General features: G+C 57.2%; 1 protein-coding gene across 8 annotated transcripts in view; it reads left to right on the top strand.

The window, feature by feature from the left end:
• CASKIN2 (CASK interacting protein 2) overlaps window positions 1-22,568 on the top strand; it is a 37,907-nt gene that overhangs the window by 1,686 nt on the left and 13,653 nt on the right. For 5 of the 8 annotated variants that reach the window (XM_030232035.2, XM_050981385.1, XM_050981388.1 and 2 more), the window contains one exon: window positions 4,775-5,481. In XM_030232035.2, the coding sequence (XP_030087895.1) occupies window positions 5,388-5,481 (94 nt within the window). In that variant the 5' untranslated portion in view covers window positions 4,775-5,387. Of the gene's footprint in view, window positions 1-2,607; window positions 2,665-4,774; window positions 5,482-13,443; window positions 13,460-22,568 lie in introns of those variants that run through there. The other 3 variants (XM_030232033.2, XM_050981390.1, XM_050981389.1) reach the window with 3 other exon arrangements.

The raw sequence follows: 22,568 nt of genomic DNA, 5'->3' as shown, positions 1-22,568 counted from the left end.
TGCTTCTGCCAGTGTGGCTGCTTCCATGCCAGGCAGCAAATGCCCAGCTTTGAGTGTTTTACCCCATCTCAAAATAATGTCAGAGTAGAGAGGAGGGGTTTGCAAAGCTGCAGGGGCTGTGAGACAAGCCAGGATGAGCTACAGCCACCTAAGACACGGGCTAACCTCATAAAACTGCTTTGAATTGTTGCATTGAATTTAAAAATCCCCAACAACCTCCTTCCCACGCTTCACAAGGAAACGATCGCCGTAGCAGGGACCTCTAGATGGCAACATCGACCTGAGGAGCTGCAAGCAGGAACCAGGGCCGCAGAACTGAGCAGCCCGACCCGGCTGGAGCCCCCAGGCCCCTCACCCAAATTGGGGGACAAAATTCAGCGCTGCCTTGGGCACCTTTCTGCAGAGGCTGAGGGCAGAGTTGGCCACACAACTGCACCTTCAAACCCCCTAGACTCTAAAGCATCTTGTACTGGTGCATAGAAAGGGGCAAATTGTTAAAAGACTTTCTCTGCAGTGAAAACTCAGTCGATGCTGTCAGCACCTGCAGGCACAGGGGAATAAATGTCATGGGGGGTGGGGGTATGTCAGCTCTGCAAGGTGGGCATGGCTGAAGCCACTGGCAGCTCTTTGTGCTGGTGTCACCAACCAGCTGTTCAATGTTCAGGAGTGGCTGGAAAACTGGGATTCTTGGGGGGAAATGGGGGCTGCTGCCTGCTTCTTCCAGCTGCACTCCCTGCAAGCAGGGCCATAGAGGAAAGGCACTGGTGCAGTGCCAGGACTGCCAATATGTGGTTAAATGTTTGAAGGCTGCACTAGAAATTGTTGATTTCTAGTAAAGCCCTCCAATGGCACCCTGCATTCAAAAGGCTTGTGTGACACCAGAGATTAAAATTTGAATTACCCAGCTTTAGCCACAGAGTGTGGCTGCAGCAGCACAACATTTGGCTGGGGATGTCAGGGTGCTGTGCCCTTACTGTGGTATAACAGCATGTGCTGAAGGTCGTTGGGGTGAAAAAGTCCTTCCCCTGCCTGAAATGGGACACACATTTTGTACCACACAGGACCTGGGCTCCTCTTTTGCTAAGTGGGTTTACTCTGTGCTCAGGGAGCTGCAAAGCTTAATTAAGATCCTTAGAAGGACCAAAGGTGCCACATAAATTCAGAGGATTATTATAAATGTCACTGCGCTTTACAAGCTCTGGAAAAACTCAGAGGAGGAATAACAAGACCTTTCACTTCACAGCCCTTTCTAGCAGGGCTACTTAGAGCTTCGTGCTTCAGCATAGCAGCCATAAAATGTTGACATTTATAATTAGATGTGCATAATAATCTCTTTATTCCCGAGCTGAAAAGACAGGGTGTGTCTGGAGACGTCAGTCCCTCCTCCTTGCCAAGGATCCCCCTCATTGGTGTTGCTCATGAAACCATCATTTGGTGAAATGTCTCGGGGGCCTGGTTTGAAGAGGTGTGGGATCTTTGCAACTCCCCCAGGGAGCCGTGGGCTGGCCATTTAGTGAATAAAACCAAAGCCTCCGTGTGTTTTTAATCTGATTAGTTGATGATAATCCAGCGGTATCATGCAACAAAAACTGTCCAGCTTTATTAAGCAATCTCTAGTTTTAAAATAACTGTGCTCAAGGGAGCACTTGCCTCTGCTGCTTCTGCTGAAGATTGGCAGAAATGGGTGATTTTTGGTGGTTTTAGTGCTTTGTGAGAGTAGGATTAATTTGGGGTTTGGACAGCTGGGGACCGGTGGATTTTGGTCCCATGGGTGCCATCAGAGGCATTATGCAGCCCCTCTGCAAAGGGGCTGGGCGCGGAGTGGGCAAAGGCCTGAGGGGGAGGCTGGTTCCCGGACCACCGTGCTGCTCCTGGATCGATGATGGGGGACCTCTCTCCGAGGTCCGTCCTGTAGCACCGGACCAGTCCCGGATCAAGCACTAGGTCGGTCCCCTACGATGCCAGTCCCACACCACCGGCTCGGAGCTGGATTGAGGAGGACGGAGGATCCCCAAGGGAGGCGGTCCCGAACCACTGGCTCGGTCCTGGACCGAGAATGGGGAATGTCCCACCAGCTCGGTCCCGAACCCCGCCGGTCCCGGAGCATCGGGTCGGTCGCGTAACACGCCGGTCCCGCTCCCCATCGCTGGTACCGGACCGCGCTGTGCGTCCAGCCGGACCCCCTTCAAAGCGAGCCAATGCCCGGGAGCCCGCGGCAGCCCCGACCGGGGGCGGAGCGGTGCCGGTGCGGCGGGATGGGCGGCCCGGCCCCTGCCCCGCTCGACGCCGCATCACGGTGAGTGACAGCCGCCCCGGCCCGGCCCCGCCGCACAACCCGCCGGGCTTTTCCAATCAGGCCGGGCCGGGGAGGGATTTCCTGCCGGGACGGGGCCGGCCCGAGCGGGACTTTGCCGAGTGCCGCGCCGCCTGCTAGCCGGGACCCGTGGCTCCGCTCCGCTCCGGTACCGGCCCCGCTCCCGCCCCGCGCGGCTCGGGAAGTTGCGGCCGGGCCGGCCTCGGCATTGCTCGCTGCGCCGCGGTCCGGAGCGGCTCCGCACGGCGCCGGCGGGTCCGGTTCGGTGCCGTCGGTTCGCTCCGCCGCGGTTCGGTTCGCCCGGGCGCCGTTCGGTTCGCCCCGGTGCGACGGGCTGGGAGCGCCGCCAGGTGAGTGGGGCCGGCAGAACAACTCGCCCCAGGAGCCGCGGAACAACTCGCCTCGGTGGGGGCAGAAATCCCCCCGAGCACGCCCGGAGGAAGGAGCCGCCCCGCCCGGGGGTCCCGGGGCGGGGGAGGCGGAGGCGCGGCCGGGCGGGCAGCGAGGGGGGCCCGGGCGCGCCCGCAGCGGGGCTGGAGCCTCCCGGGGGAGCCGAGCTGCCCCCACCGCCCCTCGGGCCCCGGCTGGGTGCCTGCAGCTCCTTTGCATCTTTCCTCCGCCACTTACGTAACTGGTTTGGGTTTGTTTGGGGTTTTTCCCCCCTCTTCTCCCTCCGTTTTTCCCCCGGCGCTGCCGTTGGCTGCGGGAATGTTTGGGATACTTTGGTTCTCCAGGTGGATTCCTGGGCTGGAGGCTCAGCTCTGCTCGTGTGGGAGGGATGTTTTGCTGTTGCTTTTCCAGCTTTGAGTGTTTCTCGACTTTTACCTTGGCTGCTCCTCTCTGGGGAGACTGAGGAGGTGCAGGTCGGCATTCGGAGCTCTCGGTCCCTCCGAGTTGCCCGCTGAGCCCCGCGTGTTTCGGGAGCCGAGGCAGCAGCACCGGGGCCGTTTTCCAAGAGAGCGGGCAGACTTTTCAAATACAAAGTCGTCTCACCGCCTCACGTTCGCTTCTTACGAGCGTTCTTGAGGAGCAGCACAGAGTTTGATGTAGTGCGCAGAGTTAAACGAAATAGTTCTGAAGACGGTGCGACACAGGAGGTTTCGGGAGGGGATTTGTTTGCAGCGAGAGGTTAGTCTGTGTCAAGTGGCTGAAACTTTGTTGTAAGGTAGATAAGCCTGTGCAGGTGCCCCAGGACGAGGGGAGGTGACAGCTGACCCCGACGGGCACCAGCTTCAGTGCCGAGGGATTAATCAGCTAAATCGGCTGTGGGTGGGGGGAGAACCCCCCCAGCCTGGTGTGGGAGTCACACTCCCCCTTGTTCCAGAAGCTAAGCCAGGATCTGACTATCTTTTCGTCTGCCCTGTGCTGCTGCACCCTGTGGAGTGCAGGAACACGGGGAAGCCGTGAGAGGTCCATGTATATGGGGAGCTGCAGCTCCCGGCTGAGCAATGCTATGCCATGGGATTCTCCTTCTGGTTTTGCCCCTGCCTCAACAGGACCTGTCATTGTTGCCTTGTCTCGCCTGTGATTTCCATGCTCTGAACAGTGACCTCGATTGCTTGGAGGAAGCAACACCCGCTGTTACATAAACTGTGGAGGGCGAGCGCTCTAGGAAGGGAGACTCCACTGAGCCATCAGCTGGTTCTGGTCCCTTCTGCATGGGCAGAGGGGAAGTTGTGGGGTGATCTGGCGATAGCCTTGCAGCTGGCACGGTGTGTGCTCCCTGCTCTCCTGCACGCACGCTCCTCCCAGGTGTCAGAGCCGCCTGCCAGATGCATGGCCCTGAACTAGGAGGGATTTTCTTGCCACACAGTTTGGGCAGCCCGGGTGCACTGTGGGATCACATGTGAACTGCTTCTGCAGGACCCCAGGCCCTCTCCAGGGTACCCTGGCTGGCCAGGATATGGCCTTGATCCTGTTCTGAGCACATTTGTCTTGCTGAATTACACCCAGCTCCTCACTGGGGCCAGAGAAAGCTCCTGAACTGGTGAAGTGTCTTGGGTCCCAGGGCATTGAGTGTCCTGGGAAGTTTGGAGGGTGAGGGTTTATCCTTGCAGGAGGAGAAGAGTGCAAGGCAGGCTGACCCACTCCCAAGGGCTGCAGAGAGCTTTGGCTAAACCTTCCCAGCTCCATTCCTTGTGTGCTGCCACCGGGAAAGGAGAGGGGGAGACGGAGACGTAGTGTGCCCCAAGCCCCGTATGCTGCCTTCAGGAAGGACGTGGTGTGTCTGGCCCCGGGAGGGTAGGGAAGGAGCTGTGTCCTGTCCTGCTCTGGGGGCAGCAGCCTCGGGAGGTTTTGTCCACAGGTTCTTCCCTCTCTGTTTAACATAAGGATGAGCCAAGTCCCTTCAGGACTAAATATAGTCAAAGTATTCGTTCTTCAGCAAGGATACAAAAGCTGTCGCGACGGAGCCGAGAGGTAAATGGCCTTTGGGGGCTGACTCTGCTCTTCCCTTCACAGGTCCCGGGCTGCCGTGCCGGGGCTCGGCTGTGCATGGGGCTCCCCAACGTGCCTGCAGTGCCGTCACCGAGAGGAATGCCGAAACGAAGGGGCTAATGAGCACCAGAGAGGGAGGATCTATAACTTCCAGATGGCAACGAGCCCGTAATCCCTTTAGGATGAATTAGGGACTCGTCAACGCAGCAGAGCCTGCTGAAGGGAGCAAAGCACACCACCTCTGGTTCCAGGAGTGCTGTGAGAGGCTGAGGGCATTCCAATGCTGCCAGCGCTGGACACCCTACCCCAAGCTGCCTGGCTTTGTCTCACAGAGTTCTGGTGCTGCTGGGAGCCTGTCCCCGAGCACTGAAGTAGTTTTTGTTTTAACTGATTGCATGTTCTCCAGCCAATCCCCATCTGGGTCCTGCTCCTCCTGATGCAGAAAGGGACTTCTGCCCTTAACAGAAAGACTTCTTTCTTCTGGTTTTTATGCCCTGTGGGATTGTAAAGTGTACTTCTTCCTGGATTTCATCTCTCATCAAAGAGTGTTTTGAGGAATTAGGGGCTTATTCCCATGGCTTTATAAACCTCGGGAATCTGAGGGTTTCTACGTTGCCACTGCTCCCACCTGCCCGCGATGGGGCGTGAGCAGGAGCTGATCCAGGCCGTGAAGAACGGGGACGTACCTGGCGTGCAGAAACTGGTGGCCAAGATCAAGGCGTCCAAGAGCAGTGAGTAACTGGGCAGAGAGCCGTGGACTCCCTCCCCCTGGCTGGGCACCCCTGCCAGTCCCGGGGTGTGAGTCTCAGTGCTGGCTGGGCTGTGGTGCAAGTGCTGGCTCTGACCCCCTGCACATGAGTTGTGCTGCGGCCGGAGGCGGGAGTGCAAGCACAGCCCGTGCGGATGAATGACTGGGCTGTAAGCAATCCTACAGCTGAGCTGGGGTTCCCCTTGGGCTCGGGGCCAGGGGCCCTGCAGTGTGGGCCACTGAGCAGGGATGGGTGAAGGGAAACAGCCGTGGCGGGAGGAAGTGAACCGCTTTGGGGGGGACGCTGCTACAAAGGGTCTATAGCGGTTGCTGCTCACTCCCAGCCGTATTTATCTTGTGAAAAATTATCATCCCAGCCAGTCGACTGGAACCAATCATCAAGCCTTGAATTTCCATCTGGTAATGTTTAACCCTTCAGCAGGGCTGTTTTCTTGCTTGTGCTCTCAGAAAGGTCAGCAGCAAGCAGAGCTTGGAGTGAACAGAGGGCTCAGGGAGGGGTCCCCAAGGGCACCAAGGTACTGCAGATGCTGCACAGCGTCTGGAGGAGATGGGGAGGGTGGAAAGGTGGATGAGATCGTGGCCAGTGCCACGGAGCCCGTGTATAGAGCTGAGCTCCTGGTTGTTTCTCCTGACAGACCAAGAGAAGGAAACTGGGAAAAGTAAATAAAAGGGCTCTCAATGCCATGTCTGGCTGGGGGAAGGTGCACCCTGGCTGCCCGGGCTGGGGGAGTGTGGATACCTCTGCCAAGGCTGCTCATCGTGGGGCGTCTCATGGGAGTGGGTGGGAAAACTGAAGGGGAATAAGCTGTCCGGGGGAGGGAGAGAGGAAACTCAGGCAGGAGAAGCTTTAAGGCTTTTTAGGAGCAGCTCAGAGCAGAGAGTCTGGCATGGAGAAATGCGGAGTTAGGCTGAGGATTATAAACGTGAGGAGGGGATCAGCTCCCCTCGGTCATCTACTGGAAAGCTTTGACTGGGTCAGAACTTTGCAAATCTCAACTGCTGGGCTTTCAGAAGGGCTGGGAGCCACCTCCTCCCCAGAACAGGGGCATCTGATGCCCCTTCCCTGGGTGAAGGTACTGGGTGCCATTGCCTCTGCTGCTCAGGGACTGTGTCTGTAAAGGGTCCCTGAGCTGAACAAAAGCAATCTGTCCATGTGGATGGGTTGAAGGACATTCCAAGGCAATAAATAATGTCAGGACATGAGTGTCCTGCTGACTGATGCAGTCCCCTGCCCTAATCTGGTGTCCCATGTCCTCGCGGTGTGTGCAGGCTGGCGTGCTCATGGCTCTCCTCCTCCTGCACACCCAGAGGGCTGAAGTCACACTTGTTTTCTCCTGTACTCTCCAGTAACTCTCTCGCAGTTCAGTCCTGTCTTCCCCTCCCTGCAGCTGTGGGGCACCCACGTGAACATGTGTGTTTAACTCCCCCGCTGCAGCGGCATCAGCAGCTCCCTCAGTTTATTTTCATTTTATTCCTTTATAAGGAGGGGCCAAAAAACCCTGACCCCTCCAAGGCCACTGCTGCAAGCCCTTAGTGAGGCTCCTGTGCTTGACCTGCTGTGGGGCTAGCCTGGTGCTGCAGGCTCTTCCCTGGCGTGGAGGGCACCACTGCTCCCCATCCCTTATGGTTCCCTCTCCCTCTTCTCACCGATGCCATGTGAGTCAAGCATTTGCTGCCTTTGTTGCTCATTAAAGTGCCTTTTCCATATGACAGGCCGAGATGCTGATTTTTGGGTTTTTTTATTATATTTTTTTAAAATTCCTCTAAGAGTCCTTCTGCTGTCTCAGTGGATTGGGAGCTCGATCACTGTGATCAGCCCTCTGGGGCTTCCTGTGCCTAAAAAAGTCACCACACGTAAGCAAAATCCAAGCGCCAGTCCCGGCAGCGGGAACTTCAGGGACACATTTAATATTCTCCGTGCGCAGCCTCCTCCCCGCGCAAGCGCCGCTGCACAAGTGGGTCACAGCACCTCTCATTCCAAGGTGGTGGGGCGGGCAGGGACGAGATTTTTCGGGGCAGGAGCCAGGAGTGATAGGGCAGGCAAGGGCAGTTTTCCTGCCTGCGGGAAGGGGATGTCGGCGCGATGCCGTGGTCACTTCTGCAGCCAGGGAGGGGGTTCTGGTCTGGGAGAGCCAGGCTTCTCCTGCAGGGCCAGCCGTGCTTTGCTGAGGTTTCCTGGCAATGGAAACATCCCACTTTTTATTTTCCTTCTCCCTCTCCCCTCTGCCTCGGGAACGTTACAGAGTTTAATTGAAATTGTTAAACGACCCATCACGGCTTTGGCCTCTCTCCCCCACGATCAATCACGTCCCTGGGCTGCTGCCCTCGCCAACAATGCACCAGTTGGCCTGGCCAGGGCAAGCACCGAGGGGTTGGGGCTCCTGGGGGAGGCGAGGGGCAGAGCCCCTCTGGCCAGGGATCTCTGGGGCAACAGCTTCTGGAGCTGGACGGTGCCCGGCAAAGTCTGGGTGTCCCCATCCCTGAATGCAGGATCCAGGGACAGGGGATAGGGGTATGCCAGGGTGATGCTGGGAGAGAGGGAGCCTCTGTGATAGCGGGGGGCTGGAGGAGCTGTGAAAGGCGATGGGAGCTGGACTCACTGTTTGCCTTCCTCAAGGGAGTGGTGAAGGTTTTTGTTTGAACGTATGCAAAGTACAAAGAAAGGGCAGCAGCTGAGCAAACTGGTGTGAAACTCTCAAGGACAGGGAGCAAAGCCCTGCTGGGGTTCAGCTGCTGCCTTGAGGTTTGGTCAGCCACTTGCCCCATTTCACCAGCCATGTTGGTGCTTTCCAGACCTTAGATATTAAGGACTGGGGTGGGCTCATGGGACATGGCTGTGTTTGGGCCATGACCTAGCAAGTCATTAAATGCTAGCAAAGCTTGCAGGGGGTCTTGGCTTTAACTCCACACCTGTGTTGGAGCCTCTCACCACTGCGCCCCAGCAGCACAAAGCATGTTAAGGTTTTCTCAAGAGCTGTGCCAGATGCTGCTGCCACCATCCAATTTGGCAGGAGAAGGGCGATGTTGCTCCATGTGCTGTGAGACTGTAGCAGGCAGATGTGGGATAAATCGCTTCTTCTCTCCCCCTTGAATTTCTTCCTAATCCCTAGTAGCTCTATCAGCTTAAGCCTCAAAGCATGAGGTTTAATATCTCTCCTGTGATTTGTTACCCGTTGCCACCGGCACTCTGTGTCCCTGTCCTCTGCAGAAACATCTGCCCTCCTTTTATGACCTGCTGGGATTTCTGCTTCTCCCAACACCAGCAGGTCTGTAGTTGTTTGGGGGAGAAGTTGTTCCTTTTTTGCAATCTGGTAGTTATTTTGTAATGGTGTTGGATGTGCCTCTGTGCCAGGCAGCAAGCCCAGTGTGCCATCCCCCCTTACAGAGGAGGACTGTCCTCCGCTGCTGCTTGAGAGAGGCTTGTCCAAGACCCTTGGGTACTCCAGGTGCTATTCCTGGTCTGGCTGGAGAGCAAAGCTCAGACTGGCCCTGGGCAGGATCCTTATCGTGTCAGGCTCTGTTACACCCGATGGCTTTCCCTGGTGGCGGGGGTGCCTGGGCGCCTTTCCTGCTCCACTCCTGCCTTGGGCAGTGCAGGTGGCTGGACCTGGCTCTGCCACTGAGCATGAGTGTTGCTCTGGCCACATCCCCTGAAGCCCAAGTTTCGAGGATGAGTTCCCAAAGCATCCTTGGTTGTGTCCTCCCCTCCTCTCCCCGCATGCTGTAGGTCTGACGGGCTGGACCGGCTCCGCAGCCACGCTCCGACTTGGAAAGGCTGTGGGCACGCCTGCAGAGAGACGCTGAGAAACTCTGCCGAAACGGGCAAAACTCCCTCTTCCTCCGGGACTGAGCCAGGAGCGGGGCGAGGCACCGTGCCCGCAGAGCTGGGCTGGCAGTGGCCTCGTGCTGGGGACCCCACCACCCCACAGCATGCCCAGACCTGCTGTGGGTAAGTGGTGGGAGCGGGAGAAAAGAGCCTTCAAAGGCTCTGGAGAGTGCAGCAGCCACGGGGCTGGATGGTGGTGGGGCTGCAGCTCCATGGCAAGGTGGAGTCAATCCTTTCTTCCTCCTCTTGTGGCTCCCAAGCTCCCTGGAAAGGGGGGGTCTCCTCTGGAAGGCCGGTGTTTGCTGGGTGGGTTTTCCCATCCTGGCATTCCCACCTCTCTAGCTGGGAAGGAAGATCCCTACACAGGCAGTGGAAGTAGTGAAGGGATAGTTGGTTTTCAAAGCTGGGCTCCAGCCGGTGTTGTGTTTGGAAAGGGGCCCGGCTGCCACTGGAGTGCCCGGAGCCAGGGAAAGAGTCTCTGTGCCAGTGCAGGAGATAAGGCATGAGCAAACAGCATCACACAGGGAGATGGAGGAGCCTGTGCTGGGCATCAGCTGGCCCAGCCCCTGCCCCTCTGCCCCCCATTTCCCTGTGTTCACAGCTCCACATCTCCCCCTGTCCCACATCTGTATTTCTGTCCCCAGCCTTTGGACACCCATTGGCAGGGCAGCCTGTGGTCCCTGCTGTCAGCCTGGGCCACTGCAGTTGACATTTTCTTGTCTGTAGGAGAGTGGGGGGAAAACCAGGCTAACCCTTCTGGGGAAGGGGATGAATGTTGAGACTTTTGAGCCTGCTCCAGGCCATGCTGCCATCCTTTGGAGATGGCCAGACAGCACTGGTGTATGCCAGGGAATCTGGGATCTCCTGGAAATGTGGAGGCCCCTAAGGGCCATGGATGGAGTCAGGCTGGCAGCCATCCCCAATGTCATAGGCAGGAGGCTGAGGTTTGGGACAGGAGGGGAATTTCCATCCCTTGGGCATTTCCTGGTGACTCAGCCCAGACCAGGGGGCTCAGCTGCCCCTTCCCAAGGGCTGCAGAGGCAGTTTTGGCTGTCTGACCCAAAACCACGTGATAATTCAGATGACAACAGCTCGAAGGCAGACAGGGAGGGCAGCCCCGAGCTCTGGGACACCATGTGCCCGGCTGCCAGCAGCACACGGGCATGGTAACCAGGACAGTGCTCCCCAGGGCTGCAGAGAAGGGGATGTGGCAAGGACACTGCCAGCACTGGCATTCCATCCTCTGGCTCAGCTGGTTCCAGGAGGGAGCTGGTGGACCACGAAAATGACCAGCATCATTTCTGCCACCCCTCTGTCAGGATCCCAGTGCCACAAAGAGGTTTTTTCTGGGAAGGTGGGAGGTGAATTGTTGGATTCCAGTGGCGGTGGACCGTGTGTAAGATGGTTTCCTGCTGGAAATGGATGCTTCCACCAGCATTGCTCCGGCAAGAGTTAAAAGCGGGGTTGGATGCCGTGCGTGTATGTGTGCATGCACGCGCCCTGCTTTGTTTTTAAAAGCGCCTCGGCTGTCCTGGATCCCTGCCAGACCCAGGGCCTGCCGCTGGCAAAAACTCCGGCAAAGGAGTATGAAAGGGGCAAGAAACTAAATAACAATAAACCACCTTTTTTCTTCTGGCTGCTCTAGCAAGTGAGAGGGTGGGGAGGAGCTGCAAGCATTCTGGCTCCCCCTAAATCCCATCCTGGCTTCCCTAAAAAATCGTGCCTGGGATGGAGAGGGAGGGATCTGTTTGAACCTTGGGGCTGTAATATCACCCAAGCCTTGCCGAGGTGTCATGGTGAGTCACAGACCTGTCTGGAGATGCCCAAACTGCTTGGAAATGGCTCTGTTGGTATGATCTCTACCCCCCCAGGGAAGGAAGGGCTGGATACTCTGGCCCATCCCTTGCTCCTGCAGGATGCTGCCCAGGGTAGGGGCACAGCCACCCCGAGCCGTTTGCAACCCCAGGGAGAAAGGCCAGAGCTGCAAGCGAGCAGGGCTGTGATGGTGAGATAAGGGAGCAGGGCCAACCTTCTTGAGGCAGGTATGCGGCTCCCACAGCATCTCAGGCCTGGTGCAACACGTCCGGCTGTGCTTCCGCCAAGCCCTGCCAGCGCCGCTCCCCGCGGGCCCAGCCAAGGCTGTGCAGGGAGCATGTGGCCCCCAGCATTGATGCCATGCCCAGACCCCTGCCCCGTCCTCCCTGGTGCCATCCCAGGAGCTGGGTCTGGCTCAGCCACCTGAGGTGGGTGGCTGTGCTGGGAGGGGTGAAAACTCCTGGGATTTCGTAATGCTGGGCACGCCTGGTTGTGTAAGGCCCTGTCTGCTTGGAAGGGAGTTGGTGAGCATGGCGAGGGCATCTGGTGCCTGTCACTGAGGTGTCCCCAGCAGCGAGGTTGGCTCAGTCTCTACCACCCACTTTGCAGGTGCCTCTTGCACCCATAGAACATCTATCCCAGGGGCTGCCTGCCTCACTCTCCCCCTCCAGCAGCTCCTTGTGGAGCATTGCCTTGTTTCTTTGCCAGGACAGGCATGGATAAGCCTGAAGGGGGTTTCCAGCTGGAGGTGAACTGGATGCAAATAGCAGTATGGAGACTGGGGATTGGGCTCCCCACCAATCCTCCCCTTCCATGTGTGTCCTGTCTCCCCGGGCAAGACACCCAACCACAGCCTGTGCAGCCTCTCAGGGATCTGGGATGTGTCCCTACCACGGCAAGGCCACGTGAAAACCACTGCCCTCAGTGGCCTCCAAAGGGGGCCAGAGTCCTCCCTGTTGGCTAATCATTGCCTACACAGGGAACACGGGGACATGGTTAGTCTGGCCAGCAGTGTGGAGTTCAACACAGACATGGTCCAAGGATTGCTTTGGGCTGCAATCCAGGCTGCTCTGGTTGGTCTGAAGCAGCTCTGGTTTGGTTTAGTGGGGCTGACACAGATGGGAAGGGCTTCATGAGCCCTCCTGGCTTCCCTGAACCAGTACCTGCTAATCCTGCTGGCTTAAAAAGAAGGGAGACACTCCTTAGAGGGAAGGAGGCTCCTGCACAGAATGTGGTGCTGCCTCTGACCCTGTTCTGTGTTTCCAAACCTCAAGAGCTACTTAAGCATTGGGACAGTCCTCAGTTTCCTGCTCAACAGTGTCAAGGTGCAGGCAACTCCCTGTCTTGGAGCATCTGTCCTACTGGTTATATTTAGCAGCACATGGATATCCTGGAGCTGCTTCTCTGTTCCTTTCAACCCAAACCTGGTGTGGAAGAGCAGGTGTCCAGCTCTGAGTCCCCAAAGTCTGCTCTGTCCCACTGCATCCTGCTCCAAATGCCTGTGACTTTGTGAGACTGAATTCACACCAGGTGAGCAGTCCTGGATGAACATCTCACAGGAGCAGTGCAGGTGGGTGCCTCTTCTGAGCTCCAGTTGGGTACAGCCCAGACCCTGGAACAGGGACCAGCATGTGGCCATCAGCCCCCTGCGCCCACACATGTTGCTGGCTATGTTTGCAAAAACAGTACCTCATTTTCCAGGAAGGGACGAGGCTTCCAGGGCTAGTTGGCTCTCCCAGTGCTTTCCCAGAAGGATGCTCAGAAATCTGTTCCCTGCCAAGCCTGGGGATGGAGCAACCCACCATGGTCTCATGGCCAGGATGGGGAGCATTGGATGCCACAGGAGGGGTAGCACAGAGCAAAAAGTGGTGCCTTTTCCTACAAAAAGGAGCAAATGGAGGCAGGAGGGTCCCATTTTTCCCTGTGCTCCTCCACTTTCTCCCCACACCCGCCTCGGGATGCTGCGAGGCAGCAGGTGGGGTTTCAGGGCTTGCTCCCACGTCCTGCCTGCGCCGCCAAGTCGGGCTTGCTGGGGCCGTTCCCGACACGCACCCGCCGTGCTAGGAAGGCGTAAACAGATCGGGTTCCCGGCAGGGGTCCAGGGAGCAGGCAGGCCTTGGCTTGTGTCCCACCACTGCTCTGTCGGGATGGGGTGTGGGGAGCGCCCAGGCACGGCTGGGGTGGAGGGAGCTGACCTGGCAGAGGGGTCCCTGTGGGCAGTGGAGTCCCTGCGGGACCACATTGGTCTGACAAGGAGCAAAGGATGTCGCCTCTGCCTCTGTTTACCTCTGGTGCTGAGGTGAGCCTGTTCTTTGGGGGGTGGGAGGTGTTGATGTGCTGCCCCCAAACCCCTTCCTGATCCCTTTATGGGGAGCTGCTGACCAGAGCCCAGCCCATAGACTGGGGGTCTTCAGATCCAGCTTCTTTTCTGTTGGAATTATATTGTAATGCCTCAGATCCAGCTCCTTCTTTTCTATTGGAGTTGTTCTGTGATGCCTTTGACCTTGCTGTAACAAACTCAGCCCTTGTCCCTTCCAAGGTATATGGGGGGATGGGGCTGCTCCGTGTTGCCTTTGTCCCCAGCTGGTCCCCAGGCAGCTGCTGCCCAGCTCTGGCGTCCAGGCCAGGCAATGGGAGGAACCTGCTGCCCTCCCTGCCGGCCCTGGAGCAGCTGGGATGAGGGGAGGGGGTCAGGAACACAGTGCTCAGAATAACTCAGCAGTCACCAAGGGCCCTGAAGGGATGGGAAGGTGGGTGTGGAGTCCTAGTGTGCATCCCTGCTTCCAGAACAGGGTGATGCCTCTCCCCAGGACACAAACTGTCCCTAACTGCTAAATGATTGCTGCTTCCATGTGGGGACATGCAGGGTGGTGCAGGATATCCTGGTTATGTAGCTGTCATGCCCCTCTTCTGTCCACTACATGGAACCCCGTTGTAGACCAGGATCCCAGGCAAATCCTTCACTGCCACAGCTGCATGAAAATATCCCAGTCCAGCTAAGGCACTGGGCAAGATTATGGCGATGGCTTCTCCCACTTTGGCATTGTCCAGCCAGAAACGCAGGCGGACAGTCGGAGGGTCTGATCCATCTGGGAAAGAAGCCCTCACTCTGGGCATGGACAACATCATGACACAGGATGCTCTTGAAAGGACACTTTTCCCTGCCTTGGGAGGGAAAGGAGAGAGTGGCAACAGGACTATCTCTCTCAGGCTGCTTGTCCCAGGCTGGAGAGAGATTGGCCTGTGCCTGCTAGTGATGGACCCATCCCTCTCCCATTCCCACTTGCCAGCAGCATGGAGCAGCCAGTCAGTTCTCACAAGTTTTGGTAGGTGACCTTTGCACAGGGATTGAAAACAGCAAGGTGCCCTGTGTCCCCTCACCATCACTGGAGAAGGGATTTGGAGAGGGATCCCTCCCGTCCATCATGGCTTGGGAGCTGAGTGGCCATTGCTGAGTGAGATCCTTACACACTCTACCAATGCAGATGCCACAAACGGCTGCAGCATCATGGAATCTGCAGGAGCAGTCACATATCCAGCATCCCTTGAGACTGGCAGGAACCAGAGGCCACGTTTTGGCTCTGTCCCGGAGGGAAGGAGACATTTTGCTGAAGTTGCTAAAATCCAGGCTGCAGTTCTGAGGGAGCGGGACAGTGCAGGCATTACTTGCTGGAAGTAAGCTTTAGGAAGCTGAGCCCCTCATTTCAGTTTGGCAATATAGTCAGCAGCACCCCAGAAGTGGAAATCCTTGGTTCTTAGGAAAACCCAGTCCCCAGGCAGCAGCTGCCATGTCCCTGCATAGCCCAGGCTGTGACTGTCCCAGGGGACCCTGCTGGCACGTCCCTGAGCAGAGCTGGTGGCAGTACCGCCTTACGGGGTCAGAGTTGAGGAAAGGCATCCACAAGGTATTTTTAACTGTGTGACTCCAAACTGGCCGCCAGCAGCCGTCTGAGGTTAGTCCTGGGCTGCCGACAGCTGATTGCCCACGGGCTGCTGGCGAGAGGGGGGAGTTTTGAGTAAAATTCAGTTCCCAGCCATGTCGCAGCCTTGGGAAGGAGTGGCAGCACTTGAACCATCGACCTTCTGGGTGACCTCGAGCGAACAGCTTCACCTCCCGCTGCCTCCCCTCCCATCCTGTGTGTGCCTTACCCAGATTAGCGCAGCCAGGGTGGGGACAGCCGCTCCGTCCTCCCTGGCAGCGCCTGTTCCAGGTGCACAGCAGCTTCCCTGGGGCCAAAGGAGGAGGATGTCACAGAATTTCCAGCCTCCGCATCGCTATGTGCTTTGAGTACTTGCTCCACCGGCTGGAGCAGCTCCTGGGTGCCAAGCTGCCATGTGCAGGCACGGGGCTGGCACTGATGGCGACATAGTGTCATAGAGCTGTGGCAGCCCAGTCCTCCAGCCTCAGTCTTGCCCTGCTTCCCCTGGAAGTTGCATGGTTGCTGCAACCTCCAAGCAATGTAGGGGCTGGATCCTTGTTTCGCTCCCTTGAGCCCACAGGGTTTTGTTGGCCACTGTTGGCTGCTCTAATTTTTATCTGGGGCTCATTGTTAGAACCACAAAATAAATAGGTATGTGCTGCTCTGGAGCGTCAAACCCCTGCAGGTGTAGGTGGGTTGCTGGGTTGCTGCGTCCCTGCTCGCCCTCCCTAATTAACTGTTGCTCAGCTAATCCAGATTTACTGACCTGCCCTAATCTTCCCATGCAAGGCCAGCCCTTCACTGCTGGCTCCTGTCACTCACCTCTCATGTTCCCTGTGAGCCTCTCTCATGTTCACAGCCCTGGGTATGTGATGGACGATGGTACCCCAGGAAGCAACAGAATACACGGTGGGAGAAGGTACTCTGGGAAGCAGCATGCCCCCATGCAGGGCTGCCGGGGTTGCTTTCCTGACCAGCATGTCCCTCAATGCCCACACTCACACCGCTCCTCTCACTGTCCCCCCACATCCTGCTTCCCCTCTTTCTTCCTCCCATTGACCTGCTGCCAGTTGGATTATTTCTCCTCAGATGCTGCAGTCTGCATTTTTCCCAGGTTGAATCTGCCTGGATTTGTTCTCCTAATCTCTCTGAGTCCTTTTTGTGTTATTTCTGCCCTTGACAATCTGTAGCACATCCACCACAGATTATGTTAGTGCACCATTTACTGGGTATGGCATTAATGACAACACTGAGATTGTCTGTAGGTGCAGCCCCTTTGCCAGGGTATCTGGAATGGACCTTCCTTGGCTTCCAGAGAACCAGCTGGACATGAGCTAAGGTGCATTGTTAATGAGCTGATGTTCTGCTGGTCCTTGTGGCCCTTAGCCCAGGGGTGGCCCTTGGCCCCATGGCGTGCCTGCTGCAGGTTCAGGCAGTGCTGGCACTTGGCCGTTGGCCCCCACCGCTATCGGCCCATCTCTTCCCGCTCAGGAGGCGTCCTGTCCTTTCGGAAGGATGGGGGAAATGGAAAAGACTCCACCTCTTCCCTGGGCAAATACAGCTCCTCTGAGTTCATATCCTGGAGAGCGGAATAGCCAGGTCCCAACAGGGACGGTGACTTCACCTCCCGGTAACGCGTTTCCCCGGCCAGCTGGGAAAGGAGCCCTTGTATCTCCGAAGGAGCTGCCTGGCTTCCACCATCCGAAGCCTTTCCCAGCTGTTTTCATCCTGGATGGGGCTGGGGGATGCAATTTTGGCCCTGTGAGGAAGGGGTGTTACCACTTCTCCCAGCCAGGGGAGCTGGGATGGGCTGCATCACTTTGGGGTAGGCAGCCACTACAAACCCACAACTTATTGTGGAGAAGGGGAGCAAGCACCATCCATTTCACCCCATCTGAAATCCTTCTGGGGACCTGAAACTCAGAGCAGGAGCATGTGTTTGGCTTTTGCAAGGGGTGAATCCAGCCTCAAAGGATTCCTGCGATGCTCTTTTCCCTGATTGGCATTTGTCCCCTCTGTCCCCTGTGGCCATCAAACCTTGGGGTCGAGAGCTGAGAGCTACACCTTCTTCCCAGCTGTGTGGATGGAGACGGGGTTTCCGATTCTGCTTTTCCTTTCATTGTTCTGGGAGCCTTCACTTTGAACAAACTGCCTGTTTTTTCCTGCTTTGCTTATGAGAGGAAGCAGGATGGAGGAATTGGGGGTTTGGATGGGGGTCCTGGAGTAGCTGGGCTGGGAGTGAGTGATCAATGTCTGTGCTGTGTGGGGATGCTGCCCAATGTCTCACTTGCTGCCAGCCTCTTAAAAAACTTTAGAAGTTTGATTTACCCTGGGAAAAATATTCCCAGACTTCTCTAAAGAAGGAAAAAGTCTCCCAGTTGACTCCATGGTCCTGTTGCCTTATCCCTCTTTGCCTGTGGCGAGCCTCCAGCCCAGCCCAGGATGGAAGGCAGATCCCTGGACCTCTTAAACTCCTCTGCCTTTGCCATCACCCCCTTCACCATCATCCACAATCATATCTGAAGATGCTGCAGGACAGCATTGCTTAAAGAAGGAGATGAGAAAGGAGGCCAAGCTGCCAGAGGAGACGCAGACATGCCATCAGCAGAGACAAGTTGGTGACAGGAACAGCTTGTGCTCTGTGTGGCTGTAAGCCCTAAGATTTGGGGCTCCAGCCAGGGTTAAATGGTGACTTGTGTTGAGGTTAGAAATGAGCATTAGGTACAGGGATACTCATAGCACAGGGGTGCTGTGTCCAGCCTCAAGATGCTGTGAGAAGCTGCCCAGAGCTCAGCTCCTGGAGGGTTGTTGCACTTACTGGGATTATTCCAGGCTGCTGAAACCAGGCTGCTGAAACCAGGAGCAGGGCTTGGTGTGACAGCCATCCTGCAGCCTGTGCAGCATCAGAGCAGGCAGGGCCCTGGTCTGGTCCAGGGTTTGGTAGGTTTCTGAAGAGGTGAAAATGCCAATTACTCTTGAGGAGTTACCAGTTGGTGTAGGGACAGTAAGGGGCTCCCAGATTCTCTTATTTCAATGCCATTTGCTCTCTGCTGATGGGATTCCACCTCCTTGATTGCAGCCTCCCCATCCCTGCCAGTTAACCCAGTGGCTTTGCTCCAGTCACACCAACCCCATAGTGACTGGCTTGGCGAGGGGCCTGTTTGTCAGCGTTGGTGGGGAGCCCATCCTCAGTGATGCTGCAGAACCTCAAACCTGGAAGGCATCCCTGGCCTTTGGACACCTGGGGCATTTGGAGAGCCATGGCATTTGGGCACAGGAATGGGTGCTCAGCCAGGTTTCCCAGGCAGCAGCATCTTGGCAGCCAAATTCACCAACCATACCACGGGGAAACTAGGGGAGGCCCTGTTTGGGGAGCCAGGCACAGCACTGGGTTCAGTGTTTGGGGTGCAGCTGGTGGCTGTAGTAGAGAGCTGGGGTCAGGAGCCCTTGGCTCTCACCTAGCCTCTGTTCTGAGCTGGCTGGGCAGCTTTGGTTGAGTTTCTTAACATCTCTGTGGCTGAACTCCTTCCCTATCGAGGTGGGTGAATCTTCTGAACGTATTGGGAAACTGCTCCTGAAGCAGCCAGTGCCGGGAGGCTGCACTGGGAGGAGCCAGGTGTGGGAGGCCACAGCAGACGCGCCTGTGGACAGAGAGGTGACAGGGAAGGGTGATTCCTGCGGAAGAGACATGGACATCACCTCTTCGGGTCTTGATTTTGGCCAAGATGGTGAGGCTGTCCTGAGCCCTTGCATGAACTCATCATATGCTGAGGCAGGGCCACCCCTGGCCATCACCAACCCCGGGCAGGTTGGGTGAAGTTGCCACCTCCCGCCACCTCCACCTCCAGCTCCAGAGGCTGCCACCACCATCGGAGACGGCTGCTGCTCTGCGGGATAGCAGCAGATTAGCTCCTCCAGCTGGTTTATTGGCTTACTGGTGACAGTCCCCAGGTGGAATTCATTTTCCCAAGAGGGTATGTGCATGTATTTGGTGTTCAAAGCACACTGTCCCTCTCCCACTGCCCAGGGAAGAAGAATGGTGTTCCTGCAGTGCCCTTCCAGGGCTTTCCTGCATGCAAGGTACTTTTAGCAGGCAGTGTAGGGGTGCTTAGGACTGGATGTTCAGGGATGCTCATGGTACAGGGACACTCAGGGTTGATGCTGTGGCTTGGCAGCACAGGGATGATAATGGCACTCGGATGCTCAGACCTGCAGCACAGGGAGGCTCACAGCACAGGGCTACTTGCAGCCAGCAATGTGGGGATGTGATTTCCCAGGACAAGGGGATGGGATAAGAGCCTGTGACACACGACCAGCAGAGAGGGTTGTTTTTCTGGCAAGAAGGTGGATCTCCAGTTACGGATTTGTGTGTTTTCCTGGACAGCAACAAAGCCTTGCAAGTGGTGGAGCTCTGCTGTGGCTGCCCTGGGTGGACAAAACCGGCAGGGGGTCACAGCACAAAAACCTGCCTTCTGGAGCCTGACTCCCGTGGGAGAGCCAGGGCAGGAGCATCCAAAGGGCAGGACTCCACAGGATATTTGGACATTTCCTTCCCCAGCCAAACCCAGGCGAGCACGTGTCACTGCTTCCCAAGGAGCGCTTTGGAGGGATTGTGTCGGTCTCCAAGAGCTCAGGGTGAAGCTCGCGGCTGTCCCCGCAGGAAGGAGCTCTCCGTTGGAGGGCAGCGGGTGACTCAGGGTGCTCGGTCCGCTGGCACGGGGGTGCTGGGCTGGCCGAGGGCACGCCTGGCTCCACGCAGCCGGCACAGCCGGCGCCGGGCGAGTGCTTCGGGGGGGTAAATACGGGTTCGTGCCGGGCCGTTGCCAGCGCGGCGGGTGAGGTGCCCGCCCCGGCCGGCCGCTCCCCAAATGCCCCCCGCACCCCACGAGGAGCCCAGCCTGGCATCCCCGCCATAGGAGGGCAGCCCGCGGGGAAACTGAGGCATAGGCGAAGGGGGCTGCTTGGGAATGCGCCGTGCGGGGCTGTGCCTCAGTGGGGATCCAGAGGCCGAGGAGCCAGGCCGTGCCAGGGTTGAGGGTCCCGGCCCCGTCTGGTGCTGGGCGGCCGCGCTGCCTTTGCCACGGCCGGCGGCCGGCCCGACATTTGTAAGCAATTTGCCGGAGCGTTCCAGAGGTGCTTCCCGCTGCCGCTTGGCAGCCAGACGCCGCACAGAAGCTCTCCGGCTCCCTCGAGGCCTCGCTCAGGCCCGGCCCTCCGCTGCGGAGCCTCGTCCTGTCCGGGCAGGCGCCGGGGAACGCGGCGGGCCGCGGCAGAGCGGGCGGGGAGCCTGGCGGGACCCCTCACCGGGTCGTGCTGGGGAGCAGGGCCGGGCAGGGGGAACCCGCGGCTGGAGTTAACCCTTGAGGTGCACCAAGCTGAGTTTTTTCTGTGGAAATAAATAACCCCTTCAGGGTGTCTTGTATTTCAGCACTGGGTCTGTGTTCTGGGCTCATTCTCCCGGGATATGAGCGTGCTCCTGGTGGGGAATGGGGTTGTGGATCAGGCCTGAGAGTGCCCCTGCCCCAGTGCAAACCCAACGAGGGTGATGATGTTGCTGGGAAGGATCTGGCCACACCATCCCAGTGCTGTAGCTGAATTAACCCTGCAGCCCTTTCCCAGCCCAGCTGGCCAAAGCTGTAGAGGCCAGACTGGGAGGGCTCTGGGATTGGGAGCAACTTGGCCCAGCCTCTGCTGAGCTCCAGAATATCTGTGAGGAAAAGGGTGGGTAGCCTGGGCACCAACAGTGAATGAAGGGGCTGAAGAAATGTGGGGAAAACCTGGGGAATTGGTCAAAAGGGGCACATGGATGGAATGAAGAGGGCAAATGAAGGGAAATGTCCCATTAGCTGCCTTCCTGTCACCAGGTCCTTAGAGTTTGAGGCTGTGCAGCAGGATGGCACTGGTGGAGGGGTCGCAGCTGCCTGGCTGTGCTCTGCTTCCCCTTCTTCCCTCCATTCCTCTCCTTTCCCATGCTTTTGTGCTGGGGTGCCAAGACACTTTGCCACCCACACTTCACCTACCAGCCTTGCTGCAAACCCTCCAGCTCTCCAAGCAATGATTTACCCAGCTGCAAACCAGGGATGCTGTCCCTCTCTGCCCAGGGTGGATCCAAGCATTTAGGAAGACCCCAAAGGGAATGCTGCTCCTGGCTCTGCTATCTGTGACCTGTGGCTTTCTCAGCCACCCACACCATGTCCGTGTGGTCCTGCCCTGTGTCCTGGCCTGGCTGGGCTGCTGGAGCAGGGAACGAATTTGAGGAATGTTGCTCAGGGAGATGTGGCTGCTGACAGCTGCCTGGGACACCCACTGTATCCTGGGACATCCCAGCCCTGCTTACTGGACCCCACTGGCCAGCTCAGTCCCCTTGAAGGTGGGGTTAGAGGTAGGATTTTTGGGCGAACTCCCCTTCTTCAAACAGTGGGCATTGCTCAACTCCAAGACCAGCCCCCAGGGACTGTGGGATGCTTTCTACCTCTTTTGGAGGTGTTGGTGCTCATTGGGCATCTCCATCCAGTCCATCTCTTTTTCCAGCATTGCACTCCCAGTGATCATCATTTAGGGTCTGCCCCTCCTGCCCTGAGTAAGGACCCCTCTTCCTCCTCTTCTTTCTCCTCCCCTTCCTGGCCCCATTCCAGTGGCAGTTTTCAGCTGCAGATGGTGGGAGCAATCCCAGTGGTTACAGTTCTCCAGGACTCGGATCAGAAGTGACCAATTTACAAGTGAAATGTTATTTTTTCCTGGCAGCTGAGGTCAAGGGAAGCGACTTGTCCTTGATGAAGACCCCAGATCCTGAGCTCTTAGGGCTGGGAGGGGGGGAACTGGGAGCTCTGCTGAGTGATGGCTTTGGGAGCCAGTTCCTTTGGGAAGGTCTGTTGGGTTGGTGGCTGAGGCTCAAAGACAAACAGTCCCTGGAAGAGGTAATTAGGGTGATCCTGTCCCGATCCCCTCAGCTGTGGTGAGGAGTCAGGAGTCCTTCACCAGCAGCCACTCCAAGCTCATTTTGTGTTAATTAGGCTGTTTACAAAACATTGTAAATTGCAGTAATGAACACCCTAGTCCTTGGTTTCCTTTAATTACCCATTTGCATGATGAATGATCCAGCCCCCCTTCAGCTCTTCTCTTCCAGCAGAGGGGTCACACAGCCCAGTATGGCTTATGGGATCTGCCATGCAGGGTGGGCCGAGACCTTGGGAGAGAGGGAGAAGAGAAGGGTATTGAGGAGGAGAAAGAGAGGAAGGAAAAGGAGAGGGATCTTCAGCCCCGGAGATCTACCTGGCTGCGAGGAAGGGGGCTCCTTTCCCAGGACCCCACCACAGCTAAGTGGGGTTTGAGCAGCTGTTTCACCCCAGGCTCAGAGCCTGGCACTCAGACTTTGATTTTCTGTAGGAAAAAGCACAGAAACCATTCAAAGCATTTAATCCTCCCTGGCTCAGTGATGGGGCTGCCTGGAAAGGCAGAGGAGGAGTGGTGGTATTTCTTGGCCCCCCA

Source organism: Serinus canaria, chromosome 18 (genome assembly GCF_022539315.1).
Source record: "Serinus canaria isolate serCan28SL12 chromosome 18, serCan2020, whole genome shotgun sequence".
NCBI lineage: Eukaryota > Metazoa > Chordata > Aves > Passeriformes > Fringillidae > Serinus > Serinus canaria.
The sequence above is the reverse complement of the archived record's forward strand: the minus strand, read 5'-3'. Positions and strand labels throughout refer to the sequence as shown.